The sequence below is a fragment of the Pangasianodon hypophthalmus genome, chromosome 16, assembly GCF_027358585.1.
Source record: "Pangasianodon hypophthalmus isolate fPanHyp1 chromosome 16, fPanHyp1.pri, whole genome shotgun sequence".
Lineage (NCBI taxonomy): Eukaryota > Metazoa > Chordata > Actinopteri > Siluriformes > Pangasiidae > Pangasianodon > Pangasianodon hypophthalmus.
The window spans coordinates 16,006,789-16,029,961 of NC_069725.1; the positions used below are offsets into that span (position 1 = coordinate 16,006,789).

Genomic DNA, 23,173 nt, shown 5'->3' on the forward strand with positions numbered 1-23,173 from the left:
CAGAGGAGGATGGGTTCCCTTTTGAATCTGATTCCTCTCAAGTTTTTATTCCTCATGTCATTTCAAGGAGATTTTCCTTCCACCTGTGACCTGTAAAGCTGCTGTGTGATAATGTCTACAGTTAAAAGTAGACATAAAATTGAATAAAATTTTAAAATGCTTGATTTGAATTATGAAATTGTGTGAGGCATTTTTTGCCACCTTGATAGGTTTTTACTGTTTGCTATTGGAGTGACTAATTGTCTGTCTCTATCGCTCTCTTAGAGAGTCTCTGGAGGCTCTCCTGCAGAGGGCAGTCGCTCACTGTCCTAAGGCAGAGGTGTTGTGGCTGATGGGGGCCAAGTCCAAGTGGCTGGCTGGAGATGTCCCCGCAGCCAGAAGCATTCTTGCACTGGCCTTCCAGGTGAAATCCAACTCTGCATCATTTTCACACTAAGACAGTATAAACTACATCATACGTCAGTCTTAAATGTCTAGTCATTTAGCTTTACTGTTGCTTCTATGACCCATTTCTGAATAAGATTGCAAAACATTATGACTTTAGGGCATTATGACCATACTCTGGCAACACATCACAATATTAGACAAGAATGAATATATATTGTCAGGTTTAGACACTTGCTATTCATTCATTGTATTAATTTTTGACAGTTGCAGTGGATATAAAAAGTCTACACACCTCTGTTAAAATGGCAGGTTTTTGTGATGCAAAAAATGAAACCAAGATAAATCTTTAAAAAAAACAAAAAAAACAAAGAGAAGTAGATAAGATAAATATCAGAACATTTTCTATCTTTATTGTGAAATTTCGAGCTATAAATTAAAGTGGAAAGAAATAATCATTTTAGGGAAACATATGAAAAATAAAAAAAAAATGTATAATCTGAAATAATGTACAATAATCATGTGTGTACACCCCTAAACTAATTAGTTGAAGCACCTTTAGATTTTATCATGGCATTCAGTGTTTTTGAATGAGTCAATCAGTTTGGCACATCTTGTCTTGGCAATATTTTGCCATCTTTGCTTGCAGCAGCATTCTGTTGTTTGACACAAGCTCTGTGTTGGGATGCGAATGAGGACACAGGAGCTTAGAACAACTCAAAACACAGGCTCTTATTGGCTGCTCAGACTTCACTTGCCTCTCAGTGCAGCGCAGGTCTCGGTCAGCTCTCTCTAGAGGTGCTTGTGTCTCTCCTTTTTATCCTCTCCTCTGCTCACTTCAACACACAACATTCATTAGTAGAATTCCCCACAGGCGTGCGTTCCTTACCACTCACCTTCTCTGGCTCCGTCCACCATTCACAAACTGGCACTCAGGCATACCCTCACTTCCAGAGAATACATGGTCGGGGAACTGGTTTTGGGGGAGCTTGCCCCTGTTTTTGTGGTGCGGGGAGCACGAGAATGAGAGAGGGAGGGGCCCACCTGCCCCCGGATACGCCACCAAGTGGTCCATTGTCCGAATGTTGATTTCGCACAGGTTTTACGCTGGATGTCCTATCTGGTGCAACCTTCCCCATTTATCCGCGCTTGGGACTGGCACTGAGAGTGCATTAACCCGTGCACCCCCAGTGGCTGGGGTTAGCACCCAGCATGAGGCTCAAACCCACGATCCTGGGAGCAAGAGTCCTGCTGGGCCATTCCAAAACCTTGATCTTGTTTCGGTGAAGCCATTCCTTTGTTGATTTCGAGGTGTGCTTCGGGCCATTGTCATGCGCAAAGGTGAAATTCCTTTCGGTCAAATTCAAGTGTTTTAGCAGAAGCCTTAAGGTTTTGCACCACAATTAACTGGTTTGGCACACATCATCTTCAGAGTAAGCCTCAGAAAAGTTATCAAAAGAATTTTGAAGTTTCATAATGGTCCAGCGAATCTGACTGACACAGCCTCACTTCCTGTTTGGCAGCATCTCAGCAACGACTTTGCACACTGACACAAAACTTGGTAGGCATCTTCAGGACCGTGCCCTAAGGCTATACAACAAATTTTGTGATAGCTCCACTTACTGGTCAAAAGTTACAATAACATGCTGGAAATGCTTTCATCTAACTGCCCTTTTTGTTACTCCTCCAAATTTTGTCCAATCTTCACCAAATTTGGCTCACATCATATTGAGACCTGTCTAAACTTGCACTTGTACCACTGGTGTCAATGAAATTGTTCATTAAATATTTGATTATTTATTTAAAAAAAAAAAAAAAAAAAAAAAGCTTTTGTGGACTTCTCGTAGGTTTTTTACTCTATCAAAACAAAACCAGTGTAGTACAATTCTCTGGACTCTGTAAGTCAATAGTTAATAAAAAAAAATGTTGAACTTTTTTATTTAGATAGTGATAAGGTTATTTTTTTAACAAATGAGTGGCTTAGTGTACCCAGAAATCAGTAACTCCTAAAGGAAAATCCACCACTGTAAGGACCTACAACATATGATTCTTAAGAAGCATGCAAAATTTAATGGAGATTGGACAGTAGATGGTGCTACAACAGTTTAAATGTTTAAAACTGCTATTTCTTTATGGTAAATTACCATATTTCTTAATTATCTTGCTTTTTCTCTGTTTTAGGTGCTTCTCATATCTGCTTATATCTTAGCTTTATCTTTTATGCATTTCCTTAAAGGCCCTACAGTGTTGAACCCTGATAATTGCTGCTTGCAGTTATATTTATATGTTGCAATTTCACAATAAAAGCGAAAAAGGTTCTGACATGGTTTCATTTTTTTACATCACAAAAATCTGCCATTTTAACAGGGGCTTGTAGACTTTTTATATTCACTCTAAATATGTCCACTCTGATGTGCACTTGCACAAAACTACCTGTAAAATATTTTCATTAGTCTAAAAATACTTGCATCCTAAATTGTATGTTTTGCACAAATTTTGTGTTTTGTGCCCAAGCCTTGTCCTGGTGATCTACCTCCCTGGATTGTTTAATTCCAACCCTAATTTTAAATACCTTATCCTTATGATAAACTGTGTGCGCATGATGCCATGTGATGTACTAGCATAATTTGAATAACCTATGTTAAGCAATGCCTCAGAGGAGGGCCTGAATGTTAGAGCCAGGTGTGTTGGAAGTAATCTCTGCGGGGAAGTGAATCACCAGGACCAGACCCTAGAACAATTGTTAATCCCAGCATTTCTGGAAACCTTCAGGTAAAAAGGCAATATTTATCATTATACATTTTTGCCCTTTTCTAACTACTGTGATGTGGCATAATAACATCCATATGCTAATAGTTTCTATTGAAACAAACACTGCTGTGCCCTTGGTGCTTGGGCCTGTTAATCACTACTTGCAGCTATATTTTTATTTGGAATTTGTTTGTGCTTATGATTATGCTTGCCAGTCATGTTACCTTTATGCAAATAACAGGAGGACATTTATGGTTAAAACTAGAAACCTTCCTCCAAGAATTCCATAGTTCTTACGTCCATTGACTGGATCCCTGAAGAGCTCTAATAGACCAAGTGTTTATATAAACACTTTTCTACACAAAAAGTTGTATCATAAATGTAATAAGTTTTAATCATATGTAAAGAGTGTAATTGGTGTATATTTGTCTTTGGGAAATGTCTATTGATAATGACCCAAATTGCTCTCCAGGGAGGTAACTTGTTTACTATTAATATAGTATTGCAATTTAAAGAGTTTGATTTCAGCTTTTGAAACTTAATGTAATTTCATAGTTTTGTGATGGGTTTTCCTTTGTTTGTAATTTTCTTCTTATATCTGGAAACTGGTTCATACAATGGAAATGATCTTATATGAACCCATCAAAAACATTTCTTGATGTGTAGTTTTGTTACCACATAGAGAGTATGCTTTATTTTCCCTTATGTAAACTTACTTATACACTATAAGGAGGCTTTATAGCCACAGTCTATTATCTTATCAGATAAAATCCCAATCCTAAAGCATTGAAGAAAATTTGCGGCCCTGCCACATTACTATTATTATTAGTTATATTTTTTTAATTATTACTTAATCTTCGGGCAGAGCACCACAGAAAGATCCATGTTTTAATGCAGCAATAATATTGGAGACTGATTTCGGCTGTCAAACGTGATGTAATTTAGTACTGTTTTATGATGAGTTTCCCTTTTTGTTTTTAATTTTCTTTAGATGAGCTTTTCTCTATTCCCTTATACCTACTTTTGTCCTAGTTATGAGCGTAAACCCATGTTGTTCCAGGCCAACCCCAACAGTGAAGAGATTTGGCTGGCTGCTGTGAAGCTGGAGTCAGAGAATAATGAGTATGAGAGAGCCCGCAGACTGCTTGCAAAAGCCCGTAGCAGTGCTCCCACTGCCAGGGTGAGTGACCAAGAACAAATTTCAATTTTAGCCAGGTCCAGAAAGGTTATGATTTGAGAAGCTGTGGTGAAGGCTTCCTCCTCAGTATATTCACCCATACTTTAGTTTTTCCCCTCACTTTTCATCATGTGCATAATTCCAAGAGGTTAATAGCTGTGCTTTGGTGATTTAGTCAAACTGTGATTTATTTCCCACCTTGTATAACTAAGGTTACAGACATCTATTAATAAAGCGCCAATTCTTAACACACAGTGATGGGATTCAACATTGTCAAGTCTCAGTGAGAATGATTAACTCGAGTATTTGAGTAGCTAGTGCTTGTTCTCTTTATTAAAAGTGGTGTTTGGTGTGTTTGTCTGCCCATTTTTAAATAAACCATCAACTTGGATCTTTTAATAATTGTTCTCTTGCTCATGGAGTTAGTTAATGTTTTACTACTCAGAAGTGTTTTAGACCTGATTGCTTGTAGAAGATTAAGGTTTTTCTCATTTCTAGGGCCAAGGTAAAGAGCATTAGTTCCCTGTCTCTCCTAATGATGTGGTGGGTGGCATAAAGTGCTAGAAAAGGTCCTTGCTCCAGGTAATGGTTTCAGCATAAAGGCAGTTCTCACCCCATCAAAATGTAACTTGGATGCTTGGCAGCAGTATGAAAATTATTTTCAAAGCTGTCGCTACATTTTATTTTTTTTCCTTTGTATCTGGTTCATACAAAGGAACTAAAATTTTGTGTGAAGTGCAGCAGGTAGTGTTGCCCCTCAGAGCTCCAGGGCCCCTAGTTCAGTCCTGAGCTCAGGTTACTGTCTATGCAGAGGTTCTGTGCATATTCTCCATGTGTTCACATGGATTGCTTCCAGGTTCTCCCAAAAACATGACAACAGGTGAATTGGTTTAAGATAATCATTCATGCAAGGGAGCAATTTATCTGAATGTGTGTGTATTGTGCCCTGCGGGTGTTTTTGGGATAGGCTAAAGGGTTACTGTCACGCAAGATATCCGGCAGGATAAAGCAGTTACTGAAAGTTAGTGAGAATGTTTGTCGCCATTTTGTGTGCATAGCATTTTAGATACAGACAAGCCCACAATCTTTATACAGTTATGCACAAAATTGACGACAATTTACAAAATTTGCGGATTTGTGTTTACATGCCGTAGATAAATGTGGGCCCAGGTGTGTTATAAGCAGAGCTGCTTTACCTCTTTGTGCAGGTCTTTATGAAGTCTGTGAAGTTGGAGTGGGTACTGGGAAACATTGTCGTAGCCCAAGAACTCTGCTCTGAGGCCTTGAGGCACTATGAGGATTTCCCCAAGCTCTGGATGATGAAAGGCCAGATTGAGGAGCAGTCCGAGAACATGGACAAAGCCCGAGATGCCTACAACCAGGGGGTAAATATTGGAATGAGGGAGCATAGACAATCTTATAAAATTATTGCTTAATATTACTATAGTGTTTCAAGTTGTGATTGATCAACATTTCAGTTACCAATAACATAAATGTATCATGCAAAGTATACCTAAAGTAATACTTTGTTGAAGCATCTTTTCATTTTGTCACACCACCCAGTCTTTTTTGGTAAGAGTCTATCAGCATGCTACATCTTGTCCTGGCAATATTTTCCCACTCTTTCTTGCAAAAACATTGCTGGATTCAGGTCTGGGCTCTGGCTAGGCCATTCAAAAACATTGATCTTTTGGTTAAGCCATTACATTGTTGATTTGGATGTATGGTCTGGGTCACTGGCATGCTGAAAAGTTCTACTTCAGCTTACTAGCAGACACCTGAATGTTTTGTATTAAAATCAACTGGTATTTGTAGCTATTCATGATTCCCTTCCACCTTGATAAAAGCCCCAGTTCTGGCTGAAGAAAAGCAGCCCTAAAGCATGATGTTGCCACCACCATGCTGCACCGTGGGTATATTGTTGTTTTGGTGATGTGATGTCGACCTTGTGATTTCTCGTCGATAGGGCAAATGCCTTTGTGTTGCACCACTCAGGAAATTTAGTCCTTTTTTAAACCGTATGTATCCATTATGGCCAGGGACAGATGTTGCATCAGGGTAACATGTTTTCATTTAATTACTTCACTTTAAAGTGAAGCTTCAGCAGTGTTGTGTTTTTTGTTTTTTTTTTTTTTTTTTTTTGGCAAATATGTTTGCCTTCTGTGACTCCTGTCTTTGTTTCCTTTTTTCACATCCTGTATTCACATTTTAGGGAGAGGTGAAGAGACCAAAAGAGCAACGGGGACAAGGGAGGGCAATTAAAATGTAAATCAGGCAACTCTTTGTTAGGGATATACGATTCAGGAAAAAAATTGTTTTGGCAGCATTGCATTTTCGATTTAACATTTTTTTTTTTTATATTTATTTAACATTTTTTTTGTTCTATTTTTGCTTTTTATGCTAAGAAAATAAAAAAAAACTGCATACAAACAAATAATTTTAGCAATGTGTGTCAGGTTTTGAAAGCCAGTATTGGACATGTTGTAAATTGGCATGAGATCTTGTGCTATGAACTTTGCGATGGCACCCATTATTTCTTTGTGTCGGCATGAGTTCCTCTCATATGGTGTGATGCTTTCAAACACGTGAGTGATTATGGGCTGCTTAACAGCTTGAGGCGGTGCTCTGGAAAGCATTCATCATGCTGCAATTTGTGGTCCCGACTGAGATGCTGGTATGAGTTTGTGGTGTTACGTTTTGCAAATCACCTTCTTTTGAAGGGTGTCTGTCTTCTGAAGCCAAAATTTTTCCAGACATTTGATGTGCAGTTTCGTTTGTCTGTAAGGACGGCTTCACTTGTTTCGTTAGACTCACATTCACTTTTAGGACCAGACTCACTACTGCTAGCCTCCTTTGCTGCTAACTAGCACTTGCTTCTTTCACGTGATGGCAGCAACTCGTCCTCTCGTAGGTCAGCTAGGCTATGTATCACATTTGTGGAGTCAAGCTAGACCTTACATTCCCAGTCTACTTTCATGTTTTGTTATTTAAGGGGTTGCGTACACATCGGGTTAAATGGCACCTAATGTGGTGGTGGTTTTCAGTTCAAAATCGATTAATCGTTGAGACTTACTTCCTGTGTATTTGTTGGTCAGCTGAAGAAGTGTCCCCACTCTATGCCTCTGTGGTTACTACTGGCGCGTCTGGAGGAGAGAGCGGGCCAGCTCACACGTGCTCGTGCTATCTTGGAGAAATCGCGGCTCAAGAACCCACAGACCCCAGAGCTATGGTAAGATATTTCTTTTATTCTTGGGTCTACACTTCTCACAAAATTTGCTTAAAACTTGGGAGATATTTAGATGGGAGCGCATCTAGCACTGTGTAACTGTCAATCTCCTTTCCCATCTCCTAGGTTAGAATCAGTTCGGCTGGAGTACAGAGCAGGCCTAAAGAACATTGCCAACACACTCATGGCTAAAGCCTTACAGGAGTGTCCCAACTCAGGTTGGCTGGGACCATTTTTTTCCCATTTATTGCTGGAATCACTTCTCACATTCTGCAGCTGATATTACATTCTCTAATGATGCTTTCACACCTATTAGTCCTTTAGAATACAGTACAGTGGACTTTTTTGACTCACTACAAGTGAAAAATAACGAGTGTTACAGTATAAGTACAGCAATGAAATCTTAAATTAGATATCTAATAGGATACATGTTTGTTTCAGTTGATCGGACATGATTTAGAAAGGCACGTGTGTGTGTGTGTGTGTATAAGGTCCCACAATTTACAGTGTATGTTTGACCAAAAACCAAGCCACGGATTCCAAGGCACTCTCCATAGACTTGAGATCAAAGTGTGTCAAGACAATGGCTGTGTTTCAAGATATGGACAAGGGTATAAAACCATTTCTAATGCTTTGAATGTTGCCAGGAAGCACAGTGGGCTCCATTGTAAAATTGAAGTTTGGAACCACCAGGATTCTTCCTAGAGCTGGCTTTCTGGCCAAACTGAATAACTGGGTTAGAAGGGCCTTGGTCAGGGAGGTGACAAAGAACCCAAAGGCCACTCTTAACAGATCTTCAGAAGTCCTTGTCAGAGTTGAGAGGACCTGCTAACCTGCTGGAAGGACAGCCATCTCAGAAATACTCCATCCATCAGGCCTTTATGGTAGAGTGGCTAGACAGAAGCTACTCTAGGCATATGGCAGGCTCTTAAAGGACTATGAGGGCATGAGGAAAAACATTCTCTGGTCTGATGAGAAAAAACTTGAACTTTTTAGGTTGTACTCTTGGCGCAATGTCTCCAAGCACTACTGGCTACTACCATCCCTATGGATCTGCTATGGAATAGAAAACTCAGGCTATGGGGGTGCTTCTCAGCAGCAGGGATGGGGAAACTGATCAGAAGTGAGGGATGGATGAATGCAGCCAAATACAGCGAGGTCCTTGAACACCTGCTCTGAAGTGTGCACAACCTCAGACTGGGGTGAAGGTTCACCTTTGAGCACAGCAGCTACCAGAAGCATACAGCCAAGACAAAGCTGCAGTGGTCAAGTTGCTAAATGCCCTTTAGTCTGACACTAAAGGTGTCAGAACACAGTGCATCGCAGCTTGCTGCGTATGGGGCTGTGTAGCCACAGACCTGTCAGAGTGCCCATTGTAACCTCTGTCCACTGCCAAAAGTGCCTACAATGGACAGGTGAGCATCAGAACTGGACCATGGCGCAATGGAAGAAGGTGGCCTGGTCCGATGAATCACATTTTCTTTTACATCATTTGCAAGGCCGGTGCGTGTGCATCGTTTACCTGGGGAAGAGATGGCACTAGCATGCACTATAGGAAGAAGGCAACCCAGCGGAGGCAGTGTGATGCTCTGGGCAATGTTCTGCTGAGAAACTTTGGGTCCTGGCATTCATTTGGATGCTATTTTGACACATACCACCTACACAACCAGGTACACCCCATGGCAATGGTATTCCCTAATGGAAGTCACCTCTTTCGGCAGGATAATGCACCCTGCTGCACTATAAAAATTGTTCAGGAATGGTTCGAGGAACATGAGAGTTCAAGGTGTTGACCTGGCCTCCAAATTCCCCAGATCTCAATCCAATCGAACATCTGCGGGGTGTGCTGGCCTGGACCTACACAACATTAGGCAGGTGGTCTTAATGTTATGGCTGATCCGGTGTACTATTGTGCTTTTACTGTAAGACCTATATGTAATATTGCATTTATAGTAAGTCCTACATCCCACTAGTTAACTAGTACAATCTTCAAAATTTTAATTATATTTGTTTTTTTTAATGATCTATTCCTGTTCTTGATTTTACTACAAGCACAATCTCAAACATTAGTTTCTGCAGTTTCACTATTATGATACTTATTTTTGTAATTTCTTTGAGAGTCATAATTCCCACTGTATTGCACCCATACACTAATACTACAATATGTCGCACATCCTGCATAGTCTAGGCGCAAAACCTTACATAGTTGTCTATGCCCTTTTCAGACTGTCTCTTAATGGACCCTTACTGAGATTATTTTCAGTGAGATTTAACAGGATAACATTTTAAAATATTAGTTTAGTTGGTTCTCTGACCAATCCAGAGTGAGAATCTTTAATCTTTTTTTTTTTTCCATTTATTTCTTGAGACATAGAAAAGAGAATCTCAAATATGTAGCAAATGTCCAATATAAAGCAAATTTTACAGCACTAGTAAACAAACCTTTGCCAAGTGCACGTTAGAAATAACAATCACCTGAGCACAGAGGACATGGAGCTAGCACTCAATAAATTACTAGATAATTATATAAATAACAAATTACATTTCATGTCTACAGCCACCATTTTTTTTTTTTTCTTTTTGTTCATCAGTCCAAATATCCAGGACTCCTCAAAAGTCACTGCAGCTCTGTTTAACAGCTTACATCTGTAGAAAAATGCTGGCTGCTAAAATACACAGCATGTTTGGTTGACTTCCTGTAGTTGGGTCTCTCTTCAATTTAATTGACCGATGCTAGAAGTCAGTTGGAACTACACTGAGAGAACCTCACTAGATGGTCTCTTGCTGTTTTAGTTTGTACCTTAGTGCGAGTCCTGTGTTCTCACCAAAGGGGGAAACACACCAGGGTTTGATTCAAACTGACTAAATGCTGCATAACTGAAAGTACCCAAAGATGCCCTTTGCCTACTCTAACAGGAATCCTTTGGGCCGAAGCTGTGTTCTTGGAGGCTAGACCACAGAGAAAGACCAAGAGTGTTGATGCGCTGAAGAAATGCGAGCATGATCCCCATGTTTTACTGGCTGTTGCAAAGTAAGACTCCATATCATACCTGCCTGACTCCCAAAAAAAACCCTGAAACTGCAGTGTAATCATTGCACTGAAAAGAGACCCTTGCATGATGAATTTAGCAGATGATGCTGATACTCTTTCAAATCGTAACAGATTTTGGCCTTGCTTCATGCTATGCCTAATTTTAAAGAGGCTCCCATGGTTTGTGATCCATAGGTTATTCTGGAGTGAGAGAAAGATAACCAAAGCGAGAGAATGGTTCCTGCGCACAGTGAAGATTGAGCCAGACCTGGGTGATGCCTGGGCGTTTTTCTACAAATTTGAGCTACAACATGGTACAGAGGTAAATCTATGTAGACTTCAGTCCATGTCTGTTATGCACCTGATTAGAAGATTTGCAGTATTGGTGTGGCTAAAACAAATGCACCTAGGCCAATGAAACCACAAGCTATTTTTGGAGAGAAAGAATATTTGAAATGGAATGCCCACAATACTGATTGTTTACTGATTGAAATATATACATTGATTCATATATATATATATTTTTTTTTTAAGTAATGAAATGGGTTTAGAGGTTTTACTATATAATGTCTTCAGTTTTTTTCCTACAAGTGTCATTAGTACAGCATCTGAGATCCTGCTCTTATTCAACAGTTATTCTGTGAGAGGGTTGTAGAATAGCAGCATATTAATCTCTATTTCTCATCCTTGATCGTCAAAGATGTTTTTCAGAGGCACAGTACCTCTGATTTGTTAAATTTAACACAAATGTGGATATAACTTCAGTTTTGGTCATATCGGTATGGAATCTTATTTGCTCAGTTGGCTCAGCGCTTTTTAATCTTAGTGCGGGACGTAGGACCTATCAAAATATGTGTTGGTTAAGAAAGGTTCCATGTAACAGAATTAATTGCAACAATTATTGGAGTTTATTGTTGGTCTGCTGGTCAACAATTTAGTATGAAAAAAATTTGAAAAGATTTTGTAAAATGATATTCACAAATGTACTATGTAGAATTTTTTTAGTGCTTGCTTACATATAAAATTCACAAGTGGTTTCAACTGTGTGGGGGGAAAAAATGTACAGATGCATTCACATATTTTGTGTGCTTGATACTGTTTAGATATGTTCTTTGGTAGTGCCTTACACCACTGATCCACAAAGGTCAGTACCACCAGCTTGGAAAGCTTTGACAGGATCTGCTCCTGTTCTGATAACTTGCTTGTTACCTGATTGATCTAGCAGTAGTAAAACAGAGTTTAAAAAAAAAAAAAAAAAAAAAACCTGTTCCAAACAGCCCGCACAGACAAGTGGAGATGAGTTAATGCATTTCTACCACCACATAAACTCCCACTTGCAACCCCCCCCCGGCAATACTTTCACCACCCACACTGGAAAGAATTTGTGCAAAACTGATTTTCACACATTTTATTTAAACCCCCCATTGTATTGCATCTCTAACTTCTATTTATTCAACATGTGCTCACATATTTGTGGAATTTAATGTATTTGAACTTTTGCCGATATCTAGGGTAATACTTAACATTATAGCTAGGATGAGACTAGATCAAAACTTCATTCAGATTTCCTGAACTATTCTCAAATTTCTCTACTCATGATCTGGCCATGCCAGCAAACATGTAATTAGGTGATCGAGTCCTCACTAATACAGGCGTCTTGAAATCTCTGCTGTCTCGTCACATCCTACAGGAGCAGCAGGAGGAGGTGAAGAAACGCTGTGAGAACTCCGAACCCCGGCATGGAGAGTTGTGGTGTACTGAATCCAAACACATTCTCAACTGGCAGAAAAAGATTGGAGAGATCCTGGTTCTTGTGGCTGCCAAGATCAAGAACACCTTCTGAAGTCTCTTAAATTGTACTTGTGCATCTTCTTTTGCAATTATTTTAATGAAAATCCTAGAGCTTTCAGGGTTTTTTTTTTTTATGTGAGCGTAGAGTGTTTTTATATATTTTTTTTTTCTTTTTTTTTTTTTTTGGTGTTTTCTAGACAGATCCAGGTGTAGTGTTTCTATGCAAGTACTAACAGACACTTCAGAAATAACTATAAAATAAGACTGGTATTTAGATATGGGAGTATTCACTCTCATCTTTTGGCGTTTGCCAAGTTCAGTTTGCCTGCTTTTATCATCTGAGCATTTCCTGCAAGTTGCCCAATAAATGATCCGAGGCAGGTGAAGTGCAGCCCTGAATTCACTATTTGTCAGCCTACCACATTTTACAGTATTAAGTAATTGAGTGAATTTGCAATGTGCAAACTGTCTGTTAAATTGCTGATATGTTAACTATAATAAATGTGAGTAAAATAAAGGCAAACAGCTTCATATATGTTTGCTGAATAGTAGTATGTTGAACGTTTGGGTAAAACTACGCAGGCGACTGTACACGGCTGTTTTTTTTTTTTTTCTTTTTTTTTTTTCTTTTCTTCTGTGGCCATCGTCTGCACAGCAACTAGTCCTTAAATGTCACCATTGAAACTGAAAGAAAAATGAAGTGATTGATCGTGGAAGTTTACTCGGCTTGATCCGTCTGGCATCCTGGTGTAACCTTAAGCATGCTACCACTAATCCATGACGACTGGGGAAACCTGAGTCGCGCTGGGGAATTTGGCAATGTAAGGAAGAAAACTTAAGACAAATGAAGATAGTGCTTGCCAAAATGCCTACACTTTATGGACAGTGCCTTATTCATTCACTTTTCTGCGTCAGACCTTTGAAGCACAAGATTCATCCGCAAAGCCAGTAAATGCGTGTACCGAGCTCATCAGTAGTGTGAAGCCAAAGGCACCTGTCGTTCACTAGATCAAAGGCAGGGCATCTTCCTGCCGAGTGTTTAGAGGCCTGTTTTCTGGCTCACTGTCATGATTCTCCTCAGAGTTGTTTACGCCGTGATCCTCTCCAACTACAGGACCCTGACCTTTGTTTAGCTCAAAAGTCTGGTACGTGTTAGTTTGCGTAGTTCGCCCATTTTGAAATTATAGCTACATAATTGCCATTAGACAGTATAACTTTCTTTTTTCTTAAATATGCTGGTGTTTTATCGTGCATGATCGATTGCTGCCATCTGCTGGAATACTCCACACAATTTGTTATCCTAAAGAATGTGCAAGGTCATGTTTTTTTTTTTTTTTTTCCCCTCCCCTAAAAGGAAAGAATCGCCCTTCCAAGAAGGTAAACTCATCTGACACATCGCAAACCCTGCATAGCCTATATCTTATTTCTCTGAGATACTAAATCTATGTAGTATCTTGGAGTTTTCATGTGGCTTCTTTGTTTTGCCCATGTAGCTGCCATTATTTGATAAGGGTAATTATAAGGTTATGCGTATACTCTCATTGTAGTTCCTGGTGCCTCACATTAGGCGCTCCATCTACAGCCTGACGCAGATGTTTGCATGCCTCAGTAAGGGCCAGCAAAAAAGATGCTGTCTGAAATTGTGGTCAGATTTGTCCTGTTCATCAGACAGAACTGCAGAAAGACTCTGGCAAGGAATTAATTTTAATCTTCTGTCGTCTTGTGGAATTGCAAGATGGAATTTCTCATTCTGTGATACAAAATCTAAGCTGCAATTAAATTACCTTTAAATGGTTAAAAGGCAATTCTGAAGCATTTGTTTGATATGAGGGGATGTTGTATTTCCTGCAGGTAACTGGACAAAATGGGTCATTCTGTAAGACTGGTCACTGCCAAAAACAGACAGCAGTGCATGAAAATAGTCAAAATGCTTGTACGTTGTTGGCAGACGTTACATAGTGTGTATACTTCGTGTGCAATCCAAGCATGAATTTGGGGGGGGATCCTTAATGCCAGTAGGGGGTATTTGTGTCATTGTAGGTGTTTGAAGAAACAGGTACTTTGATGGATGTTTTACAGTCTGAGGAAACCAGAGCATCAGTCTGGGGAATCCTTAAAGTTTCTATGTAGAATTTTTCAACATATGGTTTCTTTTCAAAGAAGGTTCTAAGTACAGAGATGGAAGTGTTTACAAACTATTGACATTCCAAAGATCCCTAAACACCTGTTCACATTACCAGATGACATTATGGTACATTGTTATGCAACATTTTTGTGCCCTTTCATTTTTGGAGAGTCATGGGATTGCATAATTGTGAGCAGTGAAAAGGTTGAGCTGATTTTAGCTTTATGCAAATTACAAGCAGTAGCCACATGTTATCAACCAATTATGACTCGGTAACAGCAAAGTACTCAGTGTTATTAGTTCTGGCTGTAATAGCTAGTAAATGGAATGCCAACTGGGTCACATTTTGCCACTATACAAGTGCTTTTTACTTTTTACATCATTCTGACTGTTGTTGTTCAAGCTGGAAATTACCCCACATCATATGACATCACAGAAAATGCAGCAAAAGTTATTAAATTATTTAAAAATGCAGTTAAGTGTGCTGTTTTGGCTTTCTGTAATGTGGTGGTTTTAATGGCTCTTTTGTGCTGTTGGTGGCTCTAAAATGATAAGGAGCACTCCCTGCTGGTTTTGAGAGCAAGTGATTTTCACTGTTGCATATCCAATCATGGATGAACTACGGTAGGTTATACATCTGTGTGAGCATAAGTACATCTTTGGATAATGTATTTTGTATACTTGAAAATCACCTACTTTACTATTCTGTAGCATAGAGGTTTGCCATTGTCATTTTTATTATATTATTATTATTAGTGATTAAGATTCTTAAGATACTAATGGATAGTGTAAAAACCTAGTAGATATTACCCACTGATGATTAAGTTGTGTTGATTATATAGCTATTTAATAATGAAATTTAAATTCCACCCAAACATTCTTGCTTTAAATGTTTGTCATTTTAATGATGAGGATGGGTGGTTTTTTTGTTTGTTTTTCATATTTCCTGCAAAAAAGATGGCTTGGTCATATTGTTACATTATTACTATTTAGTAAAATATAGTAATACACTAGATGATAGGGACACTTTTTTTCATATTCTCCACTCTGAAAATTGTGGTATCAGTGCTGGAATGCCTGATGCACTTTGAGGAGTGTCACACATACTACCTCAGTCTGCTGTATTGAGAATGAACCACCAGCTAGTTAATATCTACTCAGCAGTGCTTCTTTCCAATGCTAATCATAACATTGCCGTGATTAGAATGAAACTGGCATTACTAAGTTTTATCTTGTAAAATCAACTTCAATCAAGGTCACATTATAACTAAGACAAGTTTATGATGGGTGTCAGTAAGAAAGATTTTCACTGTGATCAAACTTGCCAGACTAGGAAAGATTTACAAAACTGTTTTGTGGCCAGCAGATGATTGCCGAGTATGTAACATATGTCCTGAAAGTAATGTTAGACAGACGCACTGCTTTATATTATTTTATTGCAGTCTTTATTAGCTTTGACCTGGGCTAAATGTTTTCTGTCTTTTCCTGTTTTCGTAGCTGTAAATGGTCAGTAACACAGACATGAGCCCTAGTGATTTGGTCACCAAATTTATGCTTTGGATTGTGGCTTAAAGATCGATTTTTTAATTATTATTTATTTATTTATTTATTGTCAAATTATAAGTATTATTATCGATGAAGGAATTAAACTGGACATAGAGTTAACAGTGTTCCTCCTCGAGAGGTCTGTAAAAACAGTCTTGATAAAGCTTTGAACTGTTTCAGTGGCTTTCTTTACGTAATGAATCCAGTAGATGAGGTTTTATCATTTAGAGAATTGGGAAAGGAAATGCTGTGGGTTAACTACAGTGAAATGCATGTAATGTTAGATGACTATGTAGCTATGCTAACATTACTAATAGTAATTAGTTGTAGCTGAAAATTGCTGAGAACTTAATAAATAAATGACAGGGTAGCAGAGGTACGCTTGACCATCCTAACAAATCAGTACGAGTCAAATTTCGCTGATTTCTAGTGCTGTAACTTATATGGCTATGGCCGAGTGGGTAAAAAGCTAGTTGCTAAAATGGAAACATCTTCAATGGCACACTGGAGACACGGAGCTCCGATTCTAGCTGCTGTAGCAGAGTACCTGTGTAACATGGTAAGTTACTCAGGATATGGAAATTTAATCGTCATTAATCATAATGAGCCGTATTTCGTGTGTTTTAGTGCTAGCACTGGGGTTTTAAGCGCTTGAGTGACCGAGGGGTTAAAAGCTAAATGCTACGCAGCCCCACACGTGAAATGCGGGTAAAAAACAAAATACGGTGGCCACGAATTAAGAATTCGTTCCCACAACTAATTAATATATGAGCATACTTTAATAACTCGTTCCCTCGTTTTAGGTAAGTTGTGGCCATGTTTTTACCGATTCATGCCCGCAAGTTTATGAAGCCATCGTTCTTTAACTGTGTAGTGATGTAATCAGATTGATTAATCCGATCGCAGTGTTTACAAGAACGCTGAGTAAAGTAATTGGGATGATATGCGCGTTTACATGACAGAATCGGATTTGATCTTCTGACATGCGCACAGTGCACGAATACATGTTTCCCGCCGTTCCAACATGCAGATACTAGCAGCCACTCCCTTGCCATGGGAACATGGCACCTGGTGAGGCTACGGTCAGAGCCCCAATACCGCTGACAGCCGTGCGTCATACGTCATTACGTGATTTGTACGTCATTGCATATGCGCAGAACTATCTGGTTTCATTTTCAATCCGATGAAGTGTTTACATGTCCTCTCCATCGGATTAGAAAAGGTTTAAACCACCCCTTATGATCTGAATGAAATTTTAATCGGTTTTGGCCAATTCATTCTGATTGACGTGTTTACATGTGACTTTTTAAATCTGATTGCGCTTCTAGTCCAATTACGATCAGATTATTAGTGTCCATGTAAACGCAGCTAATGTGGTGACTTGGGTATTGACTTCATTGTTGATCAGCTGCAAGGCCCTGGAAAAGACCATGGATATCGGTGAATGTATACAAAGTGTTTGCAACATGGTATTCATTTCAGAAAAGAAGTAAGGAGCATTCTCTCTGTGCTTGACCCCGTTAACTCCCAGGCTCACCAGAGCTGACACTTGAGACGGAGGCAGTATTTTGCACAAGGACCTAACTTTATAGACTCATACAACAAACTGAAACCCTATGGAAAATGCATAAATGGCTGCACTGACGGATTTTCTCATAAAATTATTTGACTAAGGGCTGCTTTCACCAACAGCGACCCATGAGTTATTGGGACTACTTTGTTGAAACTGTTGAGTGCTTTGAAGGGTGCCCCAGGCTTGTGCAAACTGACATGGGCGCAGAGAATGTGGTGGTGAGAGATATTTAGCAGTATTTGAGGAGAAACGGCAAGGACAGGAGAGCAGCAGAACGCAGTTACATTACATTACAGTTTCATTCACCAGAGATTTTTTTGGACAAAGCTCTATCGCAGTTCTCATTCATGTCATTCATCCTGGTAATACTTTTTGCAGAGTCTTTGTAAACAAATTAAAAAAAAAACTTGAAGGATGGCTTGCTCGAACCAATATGCACCTATAAGGTTGAGTACTTGCAATTCCTATTAACAGCTATGCAAAATAATGACTATACCTATTCTTATAACGCAGCTAGCAAATTTCACTGGACAGAGATCGGGTCCCTGGGTCCCTACTTTGATATTATCAGTGAATGAAATTTGTACACTATTCAAACAATTTCTGTGTTAATTGTTCATGTTTCTTTAATAGGAGAAGTTAAATGCCTTACAGGGTGTTTGGAACGCTCACCGCATAAGGGGGTGTGGGGTTTGGAGGACAATACTGTTCCACTGACTGAAGATTTAACTACGTGATAATTTTTAGGCCAATTGCACAGTCTTGTACATTGGGTAAATTCTTGTAATTTAAATTTATATTTGTATATTTCATGCCTGTAATCCTACATATATTCTTGTTTATTTGATAATCTGAAATTACACAGCATACATTTGTTTTGTAATGTCACTGTTCACCGTTTTGTGTGTAGGGTCATATTTAGAATCAGGACAGGATGCTTGGCAAGTATTTACATTTTGTTTTTCACTTTAAATTAAATTATATGTCTTAATTGTTTGTCACCAACTTGTTAAAGGTTAGCAGAAAAATTTGTCTTACAAGTGTTTACATAACAAGATTCAACATTTTGTAGCTACAACATATATATATACATATATACATACATAGACCACATCTAGTTAATTTATATTTGTGTGTGTATATATATATATATATATATATATATATATATATATATATATATATATATATATATATATATATATATATATATATATATAATTATATTTAAAAATATATAAATAATAGAAAAATACATTACATTTTCATCTTAAAGCTTCTGAATCACTTCATCAATGTTGCAGAATGTTTAAGAAATCTCTGAGCATCCATGTTGATGTTAAATGACTCCTAAAATACGGGAAAATTAACTCGATCAAGATCCAAGTACAATTAAACAAATACATTCTGGAGCTTTTGGTGCAGTGTTGGCACTTCAAGATTTAGTGTAGTATAGAGAAGAAACTTGATTTGAAATTGAGTTGTACAGGAAGCAATTTATGATTACAAATTACAAACCCTTGTAGCACAAATACACTACATCAGTTGCTGTATTCATTCACTTCTACTGAAGAGTGTACTAAACAAAGGTGTTGTAATTTGTTATTCATTCTCAAAATTCTGTTTAGCAAACTGATAATGAGGTTTATTAACATACCATTCACGAGCATAAAGCAAGGCTTCAAGGGGGAGTGGCCTGTAACGAGGAAGTAGCCTGTTTCACAAGGAGGAGCAAGAGTACAAATTAAAGAAAGAATGCATTTACCTAAAACAAGGGAACAAATTGGTACAACGTGGCCATGATTTACCTATAATGAGGGAACGTTTTAGGAAAGCGTGGGAACGAATTAATAAAACTTGTTCACATATTAATAAGTCATGGGAATTAATTATTAATTTGTGGCCACGATATAGTTTTTTTTTTTTTTTTTTTTTTTTTTAAACCTGCATGTCATGTGCAAGGGTCCGTAAAACGCTAACATTAGTCAGCATTCATTCAAATATTGGCCTCACCCACTTAACCATCAGAGATTTAATTTGGAGGGGAAAAAGACCAATCTTACCTAATGGACCGTTAATATGGAATATTATATCCAATGTCGTATTTTCAATTGTTTTCTTATGTAATTACAACATGCAATCACAACTACTGATTAAGCTATCCAATTTCCATAAACAAATGCCTTTATCCATGATCAGTACTCATAATTTTAGTTGGAATAACCAAGATAATCAATATAAAAATTCCAAAATTGGCTTAAATACAATATTGTATTAATTTCTCAGCTGTTTAATACAAAAGGCCAAATATGTTTTCGTTCAGGTTTTAAATCAATAAAAAGTTCCAGTTACTAAAACAGAGTTTGCTGTTTTAATTGATCCTATTCCTAATAGAGTTACAATATTTTTTGAAGGGTTCAGACACTTACTTCAGATAAATCATCTCTGTTCCATGTAGCTTCTACCACATAAATATCTTATAAGAAACAGTTATAGATATCCTAAGTTAATTCATTGGTTTTACCCAGTCTGTTTATTACCAAATGTCACAAAATGTGCTGTAATGTCATAAAATGATGTTAAATGCATGGTATAGCTGAAGTAGTGTTGTAAAGCATAATAAAATGTGTGCATGCTCAAAAATGGCATGCATATGCATGCCAAATCAGGCAGAGGACACGGACTGGATAGCCACAGTGAATCACTACCCTGAGCTCCTGTCTATGTTGCCCCTCAACAAAACCTAATAAATGCAACCAGGGTTAAGGTCTGATTTACACTTCTATGATGAAGCGCATCATGGTTGCACGTCTGTGCCATGATATAGAGATGTACCTATGTGCAGTCCTCTGAGAGTCTAACTGCATATCTATGGTGCTGTGTCAACTAGCCTTCAGGCAAACACTGAATGGTTGGTGGAGAAGTGTGTTTGAAAACCCATGCTTGAAAACCCTGTGACGAGACATTGCGACCCTTCTTCCATGGGTTTTATCAAGGGCTTCAGAGAAATACTGCTCTGAATACATCTCCGTGACAAAAGAATAGAATTTTCAACTGTGAAACTGGACAGGTGTTATTTTTTTTCTTCTAATCTTCAACTGCCCAGTCTTGGTGAGCCTATGCCCATGATAGCTTTAGATTTCTGTTCTTGGCTGACAGGAGGGGAACTTCAACCCATCCACCTCAAGAATCGATGTTTTGTGCATGCCGAGATGCTTTTCTGCTCACCAAGATTGCACAAAAATCTAGTAAATTGGTTTACTATAAAAAGGACCAACTATGGCTGACATAGTGCTTTTGCTTGATTTGGCAAACAGAGCTCTGTGCAGAGAATTTTTTATAGATCGTGCAGATTTATATGCTGAGAATGATGACTGGTTGCTTAGTTGTTTCAGACTACCCAGACCAGTTCTTTTGCATTTATGCAATATACAGACTCAGGGCAAACCTGAGAAAGGAGTCCAGAAGATCCCACAGTATTCCTGTACATATACAGGTGTTGTCCGTGCTTGGCTTTTTGGCAACAGGAACATTCCAGCGGAAGATTGCAGACAGGTCAAGGATATCTCAGCCATCCGTGAGTCACATCATCCCAGGAGTTCTAGATGGCATAATATGCCTAATGTCTAATGCCTATTTGAAGTTCCCCTGCAACATGGTTCATTAGCTGGAGGTGAAGCAGAGATTCTTTGCCATTGCAAAGCTGCCCAACGTCATCGGCCCAATTGACTGCATACACATTCGCATCAAGGCGCCATTAAATGATGCATCTGCATTCCTGAATAGGAAAAACTATCCTTCATCAATGTGCAATTGATTTGTGAGCCCAAATGTGCACTCCTTAATGTAGTGGCTTGCTGGGCAGGTGGAACTCATGATAGTTTCATCCTTTGGAGCAGCTTGGTTGGCTCACGTTTGGACAATGGTACAGTAAGAGATGGCTGGTTAATTGGTATGTAAACACCACTTAACCACCAATAAATAACAATATACTCTTGGCCTATTTGACTCTCACTTTTTTTTCCCCTCACACTTGACAACGGTTATCCCCTGACGCCAAGTGTCCCCTGACGCAAAGGCTTATGACCCCACTGATAAATCCCCAAAGCCAGCAGGGGCTGGCATACAAGAACGTGCAAGAACTCAGTTATTTATTGAACGCACAAAAGTGTCACTGGCAGTGTTTGGACACATCAGGTGGTACACTATTATACAGACCAGAGTGTGTTTGCAAAATAAAACTGGCCTGCTGTGTCTTACACAACATTGCCATGGAACATGGTCTGCCATACCCAGAGGATCCACTTGAGCATACCTGAGTGTGGTATGGCACCTGCAAGGTTGCCAATCCATAACATGGACATACCACTAGCTGCAATAGCGCAGTGACAGGAGCTAATTCAACGTTTCTAAAACACTATGTAATAAAAACAAGTGCACAAAACATTTGATCTAAACTTTAACCTTTATGTTTAATTGCATCACATATTGCTCTTAGGCTTGCATTTCTTTCTTTCAATGCGTCATTTACTGCCAACACAACTTCGCAAATTTTGTCTTGCTTATCCAGTACTGCTTGACTTAAAACGGTCTTCTGTTCAGAGCTAGAACTGTGGGATGGTGTGGGCAGGTCTGGTTGCCACAGGCTGAATGAGTCCGGTTGCCTCATGTGTGGATATAGTTGGTGTTTGATTATCTTAAAAAAAAAAAAAAAGAACAATAAATTCAGCTCAATGTGATTTGACAGAATTTCACTAATCAATGCAGCAAATTAGCTTTTGTGGAAACCTAAAAGATTCTCATATTTTGTTTATGCTGACTGATTAAGTTTTTATACTTTTATACTGATATTAGCATTATTTTGATCAATATAGTGTATTTATATATATACTTATTGTGTTTCAGATTAGGATAGAGTGTTCTGTATATTGTTATGGATGCTGTTTTTCTCACTCCCTGAGAACAAGTGTCTGACTGGGAGGCTTAGTTGCTTATCACACTGACCTTGTCCAACCTTCCACTCTGGAAGGAAGAAAGAGGGAGCACTGTGTTAATTTGGGGAAAATAACTATTCTGGGATGATACAAATTGCAGTAAAATGCTGGAGTAAGTTGCTGTATAACAAATCAAAATGTGTTTATCAGAGCCATCCAATGAAAACCACTGTATGCAAATGTGTAAGCATATACACTTTGTATTTTTCTACCCTTAGCTTAAACCATTCTGAGGTGAGTGAGGTTTGAGTCTCTTCTAAGAGTTACTTCCTGAGTGCATGATCAGTTAATCTTAATAAAAAATATTTGCTTGAGCAACTTGAGTCATTGGTATTGAAATATTTTGTTTTTTTTAATCAAACCACCACATTTCTTTGGCGCCTGATACGCCTGATACCAACAACGGGGTGCCCCCAACTAATTGATTAGGAAGGCTAGAAAGGTCAAGAAGACTTGAGGGAAAAAATTATAAAAGATACAAAAGGTTTAAAAAAAGGAGAGGAAAAAAATTGGATATTATTCTAAACATTTGGATCCAGTCTTGTGTGGTCACCCTCGCTGCATGCATTCTCTCAC

General features: G+C 38.6%; 1 protein-coding gene across 1 annotated transcript in view; it reads left to right on the top strand.

Moving 5' to 3' along the window:
• Positions 1-12,891, top strand: part of prpf6 (PRP6 pre-mRNA processing factor 6 homolog (S. cerevisiae)) — a 47,542-nt gene extending 34,651 nt beyond the window's left edge. The window contains exons 14-21 of the mRNA XM_026921436.3: positions 265-403; positions 4,196-4,315; positions 5,521-5,697; positions 7,408-7,541; positions 7,665-7,756; positions 10,455-10,569; positions 10,765-10,891; positions 12,260-12,891. Coding sequence (XP_026777237.1) covers positions 265-403; positions 4,196-4,315; positions 5,521-5,697; positions 7,408-7,541; positions 7,665-7,756; positions 10,455-10,569; positions 10,765-10,891; positions 12,260-12,412 — 1,057 coding nt within the window. The 3' untranslated portion in view covers positions 12,413-12,891. The remainder of the gene's footprint in view (positions 1-264; positions 404-4,195; positions 4,316-5,520; positions 5,698-7,407; positions 7,542-7,664; positions 7,757-10,454; positions 10,570-10,764; positions 10,892-12,259) is intronic.
• Positions 12,892-23,173: the final 10,282 nt, after the last annotated feature.